The sequence below is a fragment of the Sebastes fasciatus genome, chromosome 11 (genome assembly GCF_043250625.1).
Source record: "Sebastes fasciatus isolate fSebFas1 chromosome 11, fSebFas1.pri, whole genome shotgun sequence".
Classification (NCBI taxonomy): Eukaryota; Metazoa; Chordata; class Actinopteri; order Perciformes; family Sebastidae; genus Sebastes; species Sebastes fasciatus.
In genome coordinates, this window is record NC_133805.1 from 11,315,959 (window position 1) to 11,330,354 (window position 14,396).

A 14,396-nucleotide genomic window follows, 5' to 3' on the forward strand; every position below is an offset into this window, starting at 1 on the left:
CACACTAAAAGACTTGCAATGCGGTCGTTTCCTCAGAGGGCCGATAAACAACCTTGGACAAAGTTAAATCAGACAGATTTCTTGCCCTTGTCTTAGCAACCAAACACAAAACAATTAGGATCAGCTGCTGAGTTATCCTCAACACACTCTGCAACCGCAATGAAGTTTAACCGACAGAATGCAACAGAGTAATGCCGATACCTAGTGTCTTTTTAACCTGCACTGTGTCTATTATAGAGGCAGCTATGGATCGCAGCAGAACACATCTTAGATGCATGTCATGCGATGGATTGCGATTCGATTTTCCATTTCCCTCTCCCATTTGATTTTATCAGTAAGGAAACTGTGACCATTACTAGATACAGGAAGACGTCTGCAGCCATGCTAACGGCTCTGTGAGGCTGTTCAGACACAGGGGTGCTTTGAGCTAAATGCTAACATGCTAAGCAGGTGTAATGTTTACCACAATCACCATCTTAGTTTACTGTATTAGCATGCTAACAATTGCCTATTAGCATGAAACACAAACAACAGCTGAGGCTGATGAGTTGCACAAGTGTTTAGTCATAAACTAAAGTATTAGGACGAATTTAAATTTTGACGGCACTAGAATAGAGGGGATCACTCATCACCAGTGATTTCAATTAATACTGAGAGGGACATGAACTATATAATAGTTGTTGAGACATTTCACTAAAAAAAACAGCACATTCTCATATAATATAATACCGAGGCTTCGTCTTTGCCTTTTGTTTTTGTCGGCGTGTGATACCGACGCACAAGGCACCTGTATGAGACGCAAAGGGCTTTCCATTAACTACAATGTAAACCCATCTGCTGCAACAGTAAACTCTCAGAAAAAGTGCACAGGGAGTGTGGTGACGTAGTTTAAAGCGTGAAAAGACGCGGGAGGGGTGGTGGATGGACGTTAAACGCGTTAAGTTTCATTTTCCCGTTACAATCAGCTGTTAATTCGTGTCCCGTGTTTACAACGTTCAGTGCCATTTTCACTGAACCAATGTATAGTTTTAAGCCCAACTATGTAGTTTTTTCCTAAACCTAACTATAGTAGTTTTGATGCCTAAACTTAGAGTGACGCCAAGGGGCGTGGCAAAGCGTCAGCATGTGACGAGTTGGGATGAGAACGTGTTGAACCACAAATGTGAACCTCATGGTGGCGCTAGAGGAAGTTAGGGCATCGACAAAGTCTTTATGATTCATTATCTGGAAAGCATGAATGTCTGTACAAAATTTCATAGCGATCCATCCAACAGTATACAGAATACTGTAGCTAAAAATACATATTTGCTTTCAGCCTCAGAACTATGGAAGAGGACTGCAGTGGACATTAGCATACTGGATAAAGAAGTACACAAAAAAACACACAAAAGGAGAAAGAAAAAGCTGGAAACTAAACCCTGATATAACAATATGAACTCAGTCATAGAGAGAGACTCAAAAGATAGTTTCTTGCCTTCACGTCAGGTATACAGTAGCCTGTGTTTGGTAACTTTGTCATGCCACAGTCTTAGCACACACAGCTATTAGCACTGAATATCTACATCACAGCGTGTCCTTGTTTCATTTTTGCACTCACACACCTATTTTTAGAGCTGTCCACTTGTGATAAGGTCACCCAGGATGCATTTTAATTAGCCCCAAATCTGAACAGGGGCCTTGGACGCATTTATATCATCATGACTTTATGTTTATTTCCTTATAATTCTGCCAGGAAAAAGCCAAATGGGTAATAGATGCCTTCAGGGAGGGTTTTATCACTTTTGGCTGGCAACTACAGCCCACCTTTGTCTTGTAACATCTATATTGAGCCGCTCTCTTTCTGACACTGCTTGGTAATAGGATGGCAGCTGCAGCCAGTTATCTCCAGAGGCAGATATGATATTCTCTCATTAATGGCTCCCTCGCCTCGGCTTCCCTTTTGACAGTCTGTGTCGTATCCTCATTGTAGTGTCGTACTCCTGCACGTTTCCCCTCTTTCTTCCCTTTCCCCCCCTCTCCCTGCCCGAAGTCTGAATGATGACAGTGCTGGTCAGGACTAAGCGTTCTCAAAAACTGGCCATTACAATGACAACATTTCCAACCCCTCTAAAGAGGGAAATGGTCCCCTGCTGGTTTTATGGGCTGTCGCGGCAGCGGTGGAAACTGCTGCATTCACTGCGATTCTGCTTTCGCCGCTTTTGACACGCTGCCAGACACACAGTTCTCTGCTGGCCACGATGAACTGATAGCAAACACGCCGGGGCGGTCATGCACAGAGAAACACACAGAGGCAGGGTGCAGATACAATCCAAACACACATACAGTGTGTACAAATGCAAACACACAAATGTGAGTGCTGAGCTTTGATATCAGCTCGGCTTAATTGAGGCAAATGAAATCACGGCATTTGACAGCAACGGGGACCAAATCGCCACATTTCATTTCACTCACTGTTTCCTGCCAATTAAATAATGAACATTTTAGAGGGAAATGAAGTGTAAACATATAAACTGGCCGCTCTCTGTAAGCCTCTTGCTAATAGCTTTTGGCCATGGTTGGAGGTCAAAGAAAATTAATTGGCCTCTTAGCAGTTCACTTTGTTCTCCACTAGTCCGACAACTGTTGTCAACAAGCCTGACGGGACACCAATTCAATTTGATGTAATTAGCATCCAGCGTGACTCAGCCAGGTACCCCTGAAGAGTTGCTTTACCTAATTATAAGTGTGCAGCGTGGTTGAACACATCGGTCTGTCACTGCCTTGATGTGACGGGTTACTGAAGGACAGATTTGGCCTGGGAGAAACGGGAGCAGTTGCCTTGGTGATGCTTGCTCTTTTTTTAATGATTTAGCAATTATGTCAAGTGCGCAAGCAAGTGCAAAGCAATGATAAGAACCCAGCGGCAGAAAGATGTTTGTGATTATGAGATGAGGAGAGTTTTGACACTGTGGCACAAAAGCTGAGCTGTGAAGTGTTGCACTAATGAGGCAGCGCGATATCTGAGAGAATATGTTGTTATCAACAATACAACACAGCTGTTTGTACTTTCAGCGGAGGAAAATGCATCTTTACAACAGCAACTATGTAGGTTATAAACTGCATAAATATAAAAAGAACAGAATATGTATAATGCAGGAACATGAAGTATAATCACAACAAATTCAGTATCTCTTAACGTCCTTTTGACTAAACGCCGATTCTCATTTTCAGTCTCAAAATAGGAACCCTTAAACCTGAAGTTTGCAGAATATTTTTGGCATCATTAGGCAAAAGTTCCATAATAACCTTTCAGCATATTGTAATTCAAGACTTCTGCACCTCCTCATGGCTCTGTTTTCAGGCTTTAAAAAATCTTAAAAAGTCACAGGTCATTATCGTTTCATTGACAGCTGCTCAGAGACGGCAGACTCCAGCTCGGCTCTGATTGGTTGTTTTCCTCCGGTCTGTGAAATCTTGCAGATGCCATTAGGAGCACCGGAGGACACAGAGGCATATGATTTCTTTTCAGATTATCTGTCTCATGCACTACTGTCAGGATATAGAGGTCGCTTTATAAAAATAACTTTTCTTTGCTCCAATCTTGCCTACTGCTGCTTTAACTTAAATCCTTTTGTCTCAGACATCTTGCATTGTTGATCATTGATCATTGCAACTCACCTTCTGCCTTGCAGGTCTTAGTAACGGGGTCCATCTCGTAGCCTTCATGGCATTCACATTTAAAATCCCCCTTATAGTTGATGCAAATCTGGCTACAGGCATCGGGGTTCTCACACTCATCAATGTCTGCAAATAGAAGAGAGAAGAGAGGTGATCAATCAACTGAGAGACAGAGAGAGATAGACGGACAGACAGTGACTAATTCACCCTCATGAGCTGCACTTGATCAGAGCGGAAACTAAATTCCCAAAATATAAAATATGGCAATGAGTTTCTGAGAATAGCAGCTGTAATACATGAGTAAATATGCACATTTATATAACTGCAAGTTGCTGGAGAAACACTCAGACATGTTGTCATTCAGTCGACAGGGAGACAGGGAGACAGGGCGTGTCCCTGTCCACTTCTCCGCTCTGCTTCCTTCCAGCAGATCTCAGGCTTTTTCCTTGGGTGTGAGGGGGAAACATTACTGTTAAAAGGATGGGAAAGGGTGTGAAGGACAGAGTATAGGGTGTGTGTGTGTGTGTGTGTGTGTGTGTGTGTGTGTGTGTGTTTGAGAGAGAGAGTAGTGTGACTCTGCTAGTATCCCTGTGGGAGTGACAGGCTGGGCACATTGAACAAAGACAGGACAGCTAGAGAGCTGCTCAAAGCAATACATCACACACACACACATACACGCACACGCACACGCACACGCACGCACACACACACACACACACACACACACACACACACACACACACACACACACACACACACACACACACACACACACACACACACACACACACACACACACACACACACACACACACACACACACACACACACACACACACACAGACTCATGGTAGCATGGTCAGCAGCCAACCTGCCACTCATCTGTCTATCTAAAGTTTCTTTATTTACCACCACAAGTCTTTTTGTCGAGCAGCTGATAGCCAGTGGGGCACTGGCACTCAAAGCCGATTGGTCGGTCCATGCAGACATGGGAGCAGCCGCCGTTGTTGATCATACACTCATTCAGTCCTGGGAGACAAAGAAAAAGAAGCCAGTGGTCAAATCAGAAGAGTTAGGGACATTATGGTCGCCTAGTAGGTCATTTAAAAGGTCAAAATCAGATTTAGGAAAAAGCCTCTGCCACCTTTATTGTAAAATATTTTTGAAAAAGGAGCAAGTGCAGTGGAATGGCTGGTGATATTTGATAAAGGTGTATAAATATGTGTGGCACATAGGGGAGGGAGGATGGATATCACATCAGTAATCTTCATTTTATCTGCGGCTCTTGTACTCAGCTCTTCTCTATCCTTTTTGAATCCTTATCAGATGTTCTCACAAGTGAAAAGGGGGGAATCAAAGAGACGCAACATCACATGCGGAAAGCTCTCAAAACCGAGAATCCGGTCCATCTGCGGGGATATGAAATATGATTGTGTAGAAGGGATTAATGCTGTGAACTGGGATTCTGAGGTGTCCCATAAGGATCTATCACGGGGGCGAGAGAGGACATCTAAATTAAACAGGCCCGCTGCTTAAATCGAGGCAGAGTGATGTAAAAGCATCCGGAGAATGAAAGAAGCGAAAAAACAAGATGTGAAAACGCAACCACTCTCGTTTTTAAACTAGGTCAAAGCAGCTGGCACAAGGTTGGCACACAATGAAGAAGGCAGAGGCAGTTAGATTTGATTGTGCTGCACATAAAGGTTTTATGAATTACTTGATAGCAAGAAGGGCTCAAAAGTCACTGACTGATATGCTAGGGTCGGTTCTTTAATCTCAATACAGCTGAGAGTCATCAAAGTACCATAATATATACTACATATATTAGTATTTTTCACAGTGGCAATGACTTTGCATTCATCAGGAGTGTACATGAATCATGAAGCTCTTCAGCACACTTTCCTGTCCCTGTTTGGATTGAAAAGAAAAAAACAATCTTTTGTTTGAATGAATCATTGAAGGTAAGTCGACTGATTGAAAGCGAAAATCACCAGAAAAGTACCTGTCCAACATTTCATTCAACAGCGTACGGGCTTTGCTTTTTTACACAAACAATTAAGCGTCACTGCACAATGAACAACTGACAACTGGAAAGGGCTGATAAAGAGAAAAATGGATTAAACTACAAGAGAAACCTCGAGCTTCAATACGAGAGAGTGCTTAATTCTGTCACCAGCGTCCTGCCCAATCTAGTGTAACACATTTGTCGATAACCAGGGGAGCTTTATATCATCAGTCATTGAAGGCAGGGATACTGTACAGTATGTGTGTGAGTTAGTAAACAGTTGGTCTAAAGAAAAAGCCAAGCATCTGAGAACTCCCCACCAAGACAATCACTCGCACGAACAGATTCCTTCTTAAGTGGCTTGTACGAGTGATTTAGGAGAACTTGTCGCATTCACCAATTTTCTTGTATTTTGAATTTCGTCTGTGTCATGTGCAATTAGTCTGCTGTTATCCAAACCTAGTTTTTCACTAATGAATTGCTTATTTCATTACTTTGAGGCAATTTTGAGTTTGAAAATCCTATATAGTTTACACTTCATAATCATGTTGACATTATGCTGTTTGATTCTGCAATTAAAATTATAATATAATTCTAAATGTATTCATATAGCCGATATAACAAACTCATCATTAATTTAAATTGGCCGCTGATGCTTTAGTATAACACTAGAATATCAATATGAACATCTCAAACTGCAAAATAAGTAAAAAGGTCAAGGTCAAGTTAGGAGCGTTTGCTGAATCTGACGTGGCCCACAGTGCGAACAAAGGTAAGAGAAGGTTAAGACTAGACTATGAAAATGTTTTTGCATGAGGCCCATTGGTTCCAAACTGAAGCTTCATTAGCTGAATATAGAAACAATAAACTGAAACAATACATTAACCTTTACATATGATGACTTGAATTTGCATATTTTCACACCACATAAATCTGTAATGCTTTCCTTTTGTTGATGTTTACCTGAGCCAGTGTAGTAGTGAGTAAGTTATCACGCTAAATAAACAGGGCATTAAATTCTTATAAAATCCTATGTGGATTTAGCAGAGACTTTTATTTTGAAAGGGTACGCGCAGTCTGGTGTTGTATTTCTTAAAATGCTGCTAATATACTTTTATTGGAGTAAATATATTCTATAATATATTTTTTAGGGAATATTTTGTGTTTAGACAGGAAGCTAAACGACTATGTTTTATTTTACAAACTGCAATTGTGCAGTTCCACAAGCTTTACTTCCTCTTTACGTTCTGGACCTTTCCCCTGGGAAATACACACTTATCCGCTTTCTTGCAGAGAGTACAAGGTCACACATGTCACACAGTCACACATGTGCGAGTGCAGGCGAGTAACCATCGCCTGCTGAGGCGTTATTCACCTGAAAGTTATTCACACCAAAGTTGACCTCCGTGCGAATGCGAAGATGCAAATTTGCGTCGCTGCTCAGCTTATCCGTGGAGCTCTGAGGAAAGTCATTCTTTGCACAGCTACACCACATTATTCTTTATTTATTGTAACAAAAATAAAGAGCGATAAAGTTGACTCTCCAAAGATTGACTGAGGGTTACTTTTGTGGGAACATTTTCATCTTTGCTTTGTGTCGGTGCCAGCAGACTTTGAGCGCTGCAACCGCCGGCATTAAATTCCCATCTCTAATTCAGCTGGATGGGTGACAGCAACCTGCCACTCTCAGTAGCTCCTGCTAACCCCCTTCATGTCAGCTCAGAATTAACTGCAAACTGAAGAAAGACCAAGATGTGGCTGTATTTGAGGACTCACTCACTCCTGATTCCTTGAGAGGGTCTGCGTGGGTAACAAAGACGCCTCAGGAGAGGCCGTGTGATAACGCCAACAGCTTTTTCTAGACCACTTCCAAGGACAGCCATGATTTAGAGGTCACTTTCCCATGGGCAAACAAACATGACGCCTCTCCTCCTCTGCTCCACCTCCATCTCTCTCACCATGGAAACCCATTATGTACTAGCTATTTTCAGCCGGTCCTCTCCAGTGAAAGCTGGAAGTGATGGTGCAGCGTTAAGAAATGAATGGTGTGCCGAGTAATGAGTTAGTACTGTGGTAATGTGCCATTATTTCTAATGAGATGGGAAACACAGAAAAACATTTACTTGAGCTTGGAGAGAAATGCATTGTCTTTTCCCCTGATGTAAGGCTGATGCGGCAAATGCAATCACACCGAACAACTACGTACTAACTAAGTGTGTGTTTCCGTGCAGCGGGGAGTATTATTGTCTCTCTGTGTGTGGTTTCTTGTGTTTTGGTTGGGGAACATCTTGCGAGTAAATGGTTGAGCGAGCAGAGCGATGAGCTAGGTGTGTGTGGACACGCTTTTAATGAGCTGAGAACAAGCAAGACCTGAGTTGAAGGAGAGAGGGAGGGAAATATGAGGAGAGAGAGAGAGAGAGGGAGGTAGAGGAGGAAGACAAGGGACAAAGGGAGGAGAGTTACTCTCTGGAATAACTGTTTCGGTCTTGTAATTCCCATCCCTGGCAGAGGTCAGTCTAATCTGCCATCTGTCACTTTTTCCCTCCTCAACTTTATGTTCCTCTGAGACGTCATGTCATTTTATGAGAGTGTATGTGTCTGCTTCTTACTCTCTCGTATCAGAAACTTTCTTACTGAGCTGTTCAACACAGAGGAAAAGTTATAAAGTAGGGATGTCACGAGAACCAACACTTCAGTACCAAGTAGATGCTAAAATTCTGAAAACGTGACATACTCGTGTTTCTACAGTAACTCAGGTGCGGTCTGGGCTCAAGACCAACGGCGTCCCAGCGTCTCTGGGATGATAGAAAATGTGTTTGGGACGCAACCTGTTTTTTCCCTGATAATAATGCTACATTGTGAACAACAAATCTGTGTTGAAATCGGCAGGAGGAGAGCTTGTTAATGTTAGCCGTTAGCTCCGTGCAAGACTGTGCTGCTTACCGGCTGCTAACGTTATCTAGCTCTTAGAGCAATATATAATAGATAACAGAGAGGGTATTATGACCTGTTTAACTTTCTACCAAAAACCAGTTTGCAAACGATAATAAAGGAGTGGATGTTGAAGTACATGGGATTTATTGTTTTACTTTTTTTACCGTGGTATCGAATTGGTATCGGTATCGACAACTACATTTCTAGTATTGTTACATCCCTAATATAAACTCACAATGATCAAGTGAAGTCAATTTTATTTGTATAGATCACTATCACAAATTTGCCTCAGAGGGCTTTACAATCTGTCCAGGATACAACACCCTCTGTCCTGTACAGTACGACCCTCTCATCGATTTTATTTATTTCTTTAACTAAGGCATCACTTCCCTTTACTCATGGTCAGTCAAATAGGTTAAGAGATGAAGGTATATGGAGACAGGAAGAGAGGTGGAGAAGAGAGAGATTATCGCAGAGCAGAAGAAGCCTTTTTTGATGGTAATTAGTACACGCAGGCTGTTGTTCTGATCAACGGAGGCTGCTGCTAATTTGAGTGCGGCGCCGAAGCCTTTGAAATGCAAGGTAATAGGAGGGAGGTAGTCGCAGTTTTGTTATAGCAAACACGATTACGCTGCTACATTAACAGCATGAATCCATTTACTATAGTGTGTATGTAATGTACTCACTGCATGGGGCTTAGCCAAAAAGCTCCGCTGACGCACACAATCTCCTTCATTTTTCATTTTAACAGCTGAGGTTACAACCAAGTACCTGTGTGCAAAAAAAAGATCCTCTTACCGCATTCCTTCTTTGGCTCATCTGATCGGTCCTTGCAGTCCTTGACAGAGTCGCATACCTTGGAGCTGTCAATGCACTCTCCGTTCTTACACAGAAACTTCAGCGGGCCCTCACATTTGGTGGCTGGCGACAGAAAAAAGATAGATCAGCAACTACACTATAAACATCAAGGACATTTATTTGCCCAAGCTACTGCAAACCGATTCAGAATATCTCCAGCGGTTCACTAAATTACTGAAGGCTCACATGAAACAAGCAAGAAATACTCCTCTCACTCAGATATTCATATCATCCCACATAAAAAGCCTAGTGTAATAAAAGCTGAACTTTAATTTGGTCCAGTTTCACAGTGCTAGGGCTTAATTTCCTGGAACGTCATTTTGCGGTAAATTATGCATCAGAGTCAGAAGAGAAAGAAGTGATGAAGTCGGCTTACAAAAAGCACTTTGCTGGATCCACACAACGTAACTTCAATGGTCATTATAGCAAATCATTTCACAATCGCTTTATGTCCAGAAAAATACCACATAAATGTATTTAAAGGAAGTTATAACTTTTGTGGTTTTCATGAAATCAAACCTTACTTTTAATACTATTTATGGTCAGCATTGTTTCTGCAAAATTAAATAAATAAAAAATAAAAATAAATGCGTTTAAAACAGTCTTTTTCTGCATTTTTTTCTACAAGGCTGCGTGCAGCTAACTCGTCACCAAGGTAGCCTTTCACACGCAGCATGAAGTCAGATCGTTGTACAACTATAATTTTAACTGACTTCTTTATTGAAACAATGTGAGTCAGTTTAGCTGTGCTGTAAACAGATACACCTGTTGCTCTTCTGTATAATTTCTGACAAATTAGCTGCTCAAGGAGTGTTTTCTGTCATGAAATCGTGAAAGGGATACTTTGCGATGACACAGAGCTTGTTGAAAATTGGGAGTGTGGCCAGCTGACCAGTGTTTGGCTTCCCTCCGTGTAGCCAGCACCTGAAGCCCCCCGCTCATTTGCCGGTGGACTTTTGCTGGCGGATGGGTGGGGAGCTCAGGATGCTGGCGGCACGGGGCGAAGCCAAACACCGTCCATCTGCACACACTGCGACGACACAGAGTTGGTTGAAAATCAGCAATGTTTCCCTTTAAGATTGCAACTTTAAGGTGTTATATTCACCAATTTTCATACATATTAGACTCAAAGCACAAGCTGAAACCCATTTAAAAGTAGTCGGAGCAAACATAGAGCAGACGAGCTAATAAAAAGGGGGTTGTAGAATGTACTGTGATATCAGCTATGTTACTTTAATCTTAAATCCCCTTCACTTCTACAACAAATACAGCCGGGAGGCTTTGGTCAGCCCTATTATACAGATCACACAGGTCCTGTAGCCACAATTCACTAGCTCCCTCTCCCTCTCCTTCTAGTTTTAAAACATTTCACAAAGTCAGAGACACACCGAATCAAATATATCCACTAGCAGACAGAACAACAAATATGAAGGCAGATTCAAATAGACACAGACATGAAAGAAGAAGACAGCCGAACAGGCAGAGAGGAGGACAGATTCTGGCAGACAGCGATGACAGGTGTACCCACCGTTGACGCAGCCGGATTCGTCGCTGTGGTCAGGACAGTCGTGGACCTTGTTACACTGCTTGGTGCCGTGGATGCAGGAACCGTCACCACACTGGAACTCATCGGGACGACACGTCAGCAGGGCTGTAAGAACGACACATACACCCACATATGAACACATACACTTGAAATTGGACTTGTAAATCCCCTTTAATCCCTTCAAGAGGAACACAACATCCCGGGGTCGAAACCAAACCGAGACCTTTTGTTGCATTTCAAGAGTCTCTCTACTTTCGCATGTCTAAAAAGGGCAAGACACGCCCAAAGATATATTTAATAAATCCTTTGTAGAAGGAAAAAATGTTGTGCCATAACATCTACTGTGTTGTACTTCTATCCATTCACAGCCTGCATTAGGTGTTGCCTGGGACAGAGGCAGTCAACCTGAGGGCGTGTGATGAATGATTTTCAATATTGTAACGCAAAGATGGAGGCTGCATGAAGCCACACCGCATTTCATTAATATCCCAAGCACAGACAAGCTTTTCATCAACGGGGCCCAGCGTGCTCATATAACTCCTTTCTAAACCACACTAAAAAGCAATATATGTGACTGAGGGGGGATATGATTTAGTGTTATCACGAGATGAGCAGAACGGAGGGAATGTGTTGGAGACGGGGCCGCTGTAGCCTGGACACACATGTGCACATACAAACACATGACACTAGGAGCATATCTTTAGACAGTGTTTCTCTGTGTCTGGGAGATCAATATAGAGATTTCATTGGCCAGTGTTGCATTCAGACACATACACTGTATATTCAATGTCAGATATGTATTGATAAAATCACAGCTTTTGTCTTCAGCTGAGGAGTTAACCGGATATTTAACTTATAAGGCAAAGACACATTAAAACATGTGAATATAGCACAGGTAGTGAAGGTAACCATAGTAACCTCACTGGACAAATACGAGGTTGTGCCTCTAACCACCTCTTAATGCAGTGATCCAGTTGGCTAACAAAACATCAATCTCTTGTAAAGTGCCGCTTATATGACACCGCAGAGTGGGAGAGGTGGGTTTTGATGTGTGCACCGCACATCTTGATAATGAATAGAGGGACTATCTGGGCTTCACACTCCGGCTTAGTGAGACAGGGGCTTCAGGGCTCCCCCATCCATGACCAGCTAATAGGAAAACCTGTTTTATCACCAGGCCCCATCTTCACACTGTGTTTATCAACAGAAACACATTCTTTACCAGACACATTCAGAAAAAAAAAAAAGACACCAACTCCCAGCAGAGAGGAAATGTGCTAAATGACAAAGTAACACCTCAGAAGAGGAAGGACATTTTCTCTCCAGTCTCAAAGCAAACGGGTACCTTAACATGCTGTCCACACAAAGATAATGTCAAATAAAACGGACCTCCAGTGTAATTATTTCTGAATGTGCTGGAATTTGATCGGTCTGAAGCTATCTTTGAACAAGACGAGTATAATAAATGTAAAAAAGTCCAACTGCTACTGGCTAAAATATTCATATGTTAATACAGTATATGCAGGAAAAAGAAAGACAAACAACTCAAACACATAATATGACTTATTAGATTTAAAGGTGCTCTATACGACATCCAATATAGCAGCAAATAACTATTTGCTATGTAAAGATGTAGAGGAGTAATGTCTACCTGAGCAGAGAATGAAGTCGCCCTCCCTCTGTGTGTGTTGTAATCTGAGCTTCTCAGTACTTTGTTGACAAAGCCGGGCCGGCCGTGCTTGCTTTTAGCGTATGCTAGTGCATGTGAGCATGCTCCACTGGCTAGGTCGTGGACGCCGCTCTGCACTGCTCTCATACAGTGGTTACAGCTGATAACGCCATCCCGACCGACAGCGCCGCTGCGAAAGCGTAGCACCCACCCTCCGGTTCCCCCCCCGGGTAAACACTGTTTGCTCTGTCAGCACTGTTGCCTTTGTTTTCACTGTTAGCAACATTACCTACAAGCCTATGTTGAGAGCCGTGCAGACGTAATAGAAATGCTCCCGATCTCGTATTTATTACCTTTAAACAAGATGAACACCCACAGAAAAAAAACTGTCTGCTGCAAACAAGAACAGACAATTACGTGTGTAAACATGTGTACGAGCAGCCTCCAGCTGGAGAGATGTGCTGCCGTGTATTAATTTCATACTACATACTTATTGTTAACAGAATGCACTACATACTATATAACAAAGTAATTTCTCTTTGAAGTTAGAATACAATTTTTCAATATAACAGGAAATTATGCAAGTTCTGTTACTTGGAAACCTCTGCCAATTAAAGCCCACAAAGAGAAATGCTTTTTCTTCAGATTTTATACATGTTTTGTTTTTTATCTCTCCATCTGCAAATTAATTGAATGTTTTGCAACTATGAACAGCTTTCTTTGTGCATTGCATTGTGGTACTATAGTGTACATCAACAGTACACTCAAAAACACACATTTTTAGTATGGATAATGACCTTTTTGAGTATACATCTCCAGTGAGATGACATATTCAAAACCTGCCTACATTAGCATGTAGTATGAAACTGGGACACAACTGCAGAATAGCCTCTTCATGGTTACCGTTCTCTATTGTACTGGAACTATACTTCAACCCAGTTCCATATTCCATATGTACAGAAACCCTTTCAGACAGAGAGGACAGCCTTTCAGGAATGAATAGAGAGATGGCCTTGATACAATAGAGAACTCATAAGCACCTGCTAGGGGAAAAAAAAGGTGCACAAGAGAGTACACAATAAGAGGAGGAAGGCAAAGAGATGAAAAGCAAAGAGGACAGGAAGAGAAACTCACGGCAGTCCGACTCGTCAGACTTGTCTTTGCAGTCCGGATCTCCATCACACTTCCAGGTCAGCCGCACACACTCCCCGTTGGCACAGCGAAACTCCCCAGCGGTGCAGTTTGTCCGGCGGTTATTCAGGTACGGGACACCGTCGCCGCCGCAGCGCTCCGGCCCCTCGTCCGAACTGTCCGAGCAGTCGGGGTCTCCGTCGCAGCTCCACATGAGCGGCACGCACTCCGAGGTGTTGCAGCGGAGATGGTTGGGCCCGCAGGTCAGAGGTGAGGCGCACTTGAGCTCGTCGCTGCCGTCTCCACAGTCGTCGTCGCCGTCGCACACGTAGACGGTGGCCAAGCACTTGCGGTTGGAGCACATGAACTCGCCGCTGGGGCAGGCTTTGGCGTCTAGAGGACGAGAAGAAAGGAACAAAACTCAGAGGAGTGTGAACAGCAAATGAGGGTTTGTCTGTCTTATTGTACCAACACTGAAGCAGGGAAACATGTATTTTGTTTTTTACAAATTTTGCTGCTACCTTATCTCCCTTATTTCCTGAAAAGTGGAATTTAATGAATATATTAAAAAACATTTGCCTTTAAAATGAAGTGAG

General features: G+C 42.6%; 1 protein-coding gene across 3 annotated transcripts in view; it reads right to left on the bottom strand.

Annotated features, from left to right (window-relative positions):
* Positions 1-14,396, bottom strand: part of LOC141776786 (low-density lipoprotein receptor-related protein 8-like) — a 90,055-nt gene that overhangs the window by 16,943 nt on the left and 58,716 nt on the right. For all 3 annotated transcript variants that reach the window (XM_074650589.1, XM_074650588.1, XM_074650587.1), the window contains 5 exons: positions 13,804-14,193; positions 10,983-11,105; positions 9,395-9,517; positions 4,567-4,686; positions 3,658-3,783 (listed from right to left, as the gene is read on the bottom strand). In XM_074650589.1, the coding sequence (XP_074506690.1) occupies positions 3,658-3,783; positions 4,567-4,686; positions 9,395-9,517; positions 10,983-11,105; positions 13,804-14,193 (882 nt within the window). The remainder of the gene's footprint in view (positions 1-3,657; positions 3,784-4,566; positions 4,687-9,394; positions 9,518-10,982; positions 11,106-13,803; positions 14,194-14,396) is intronic.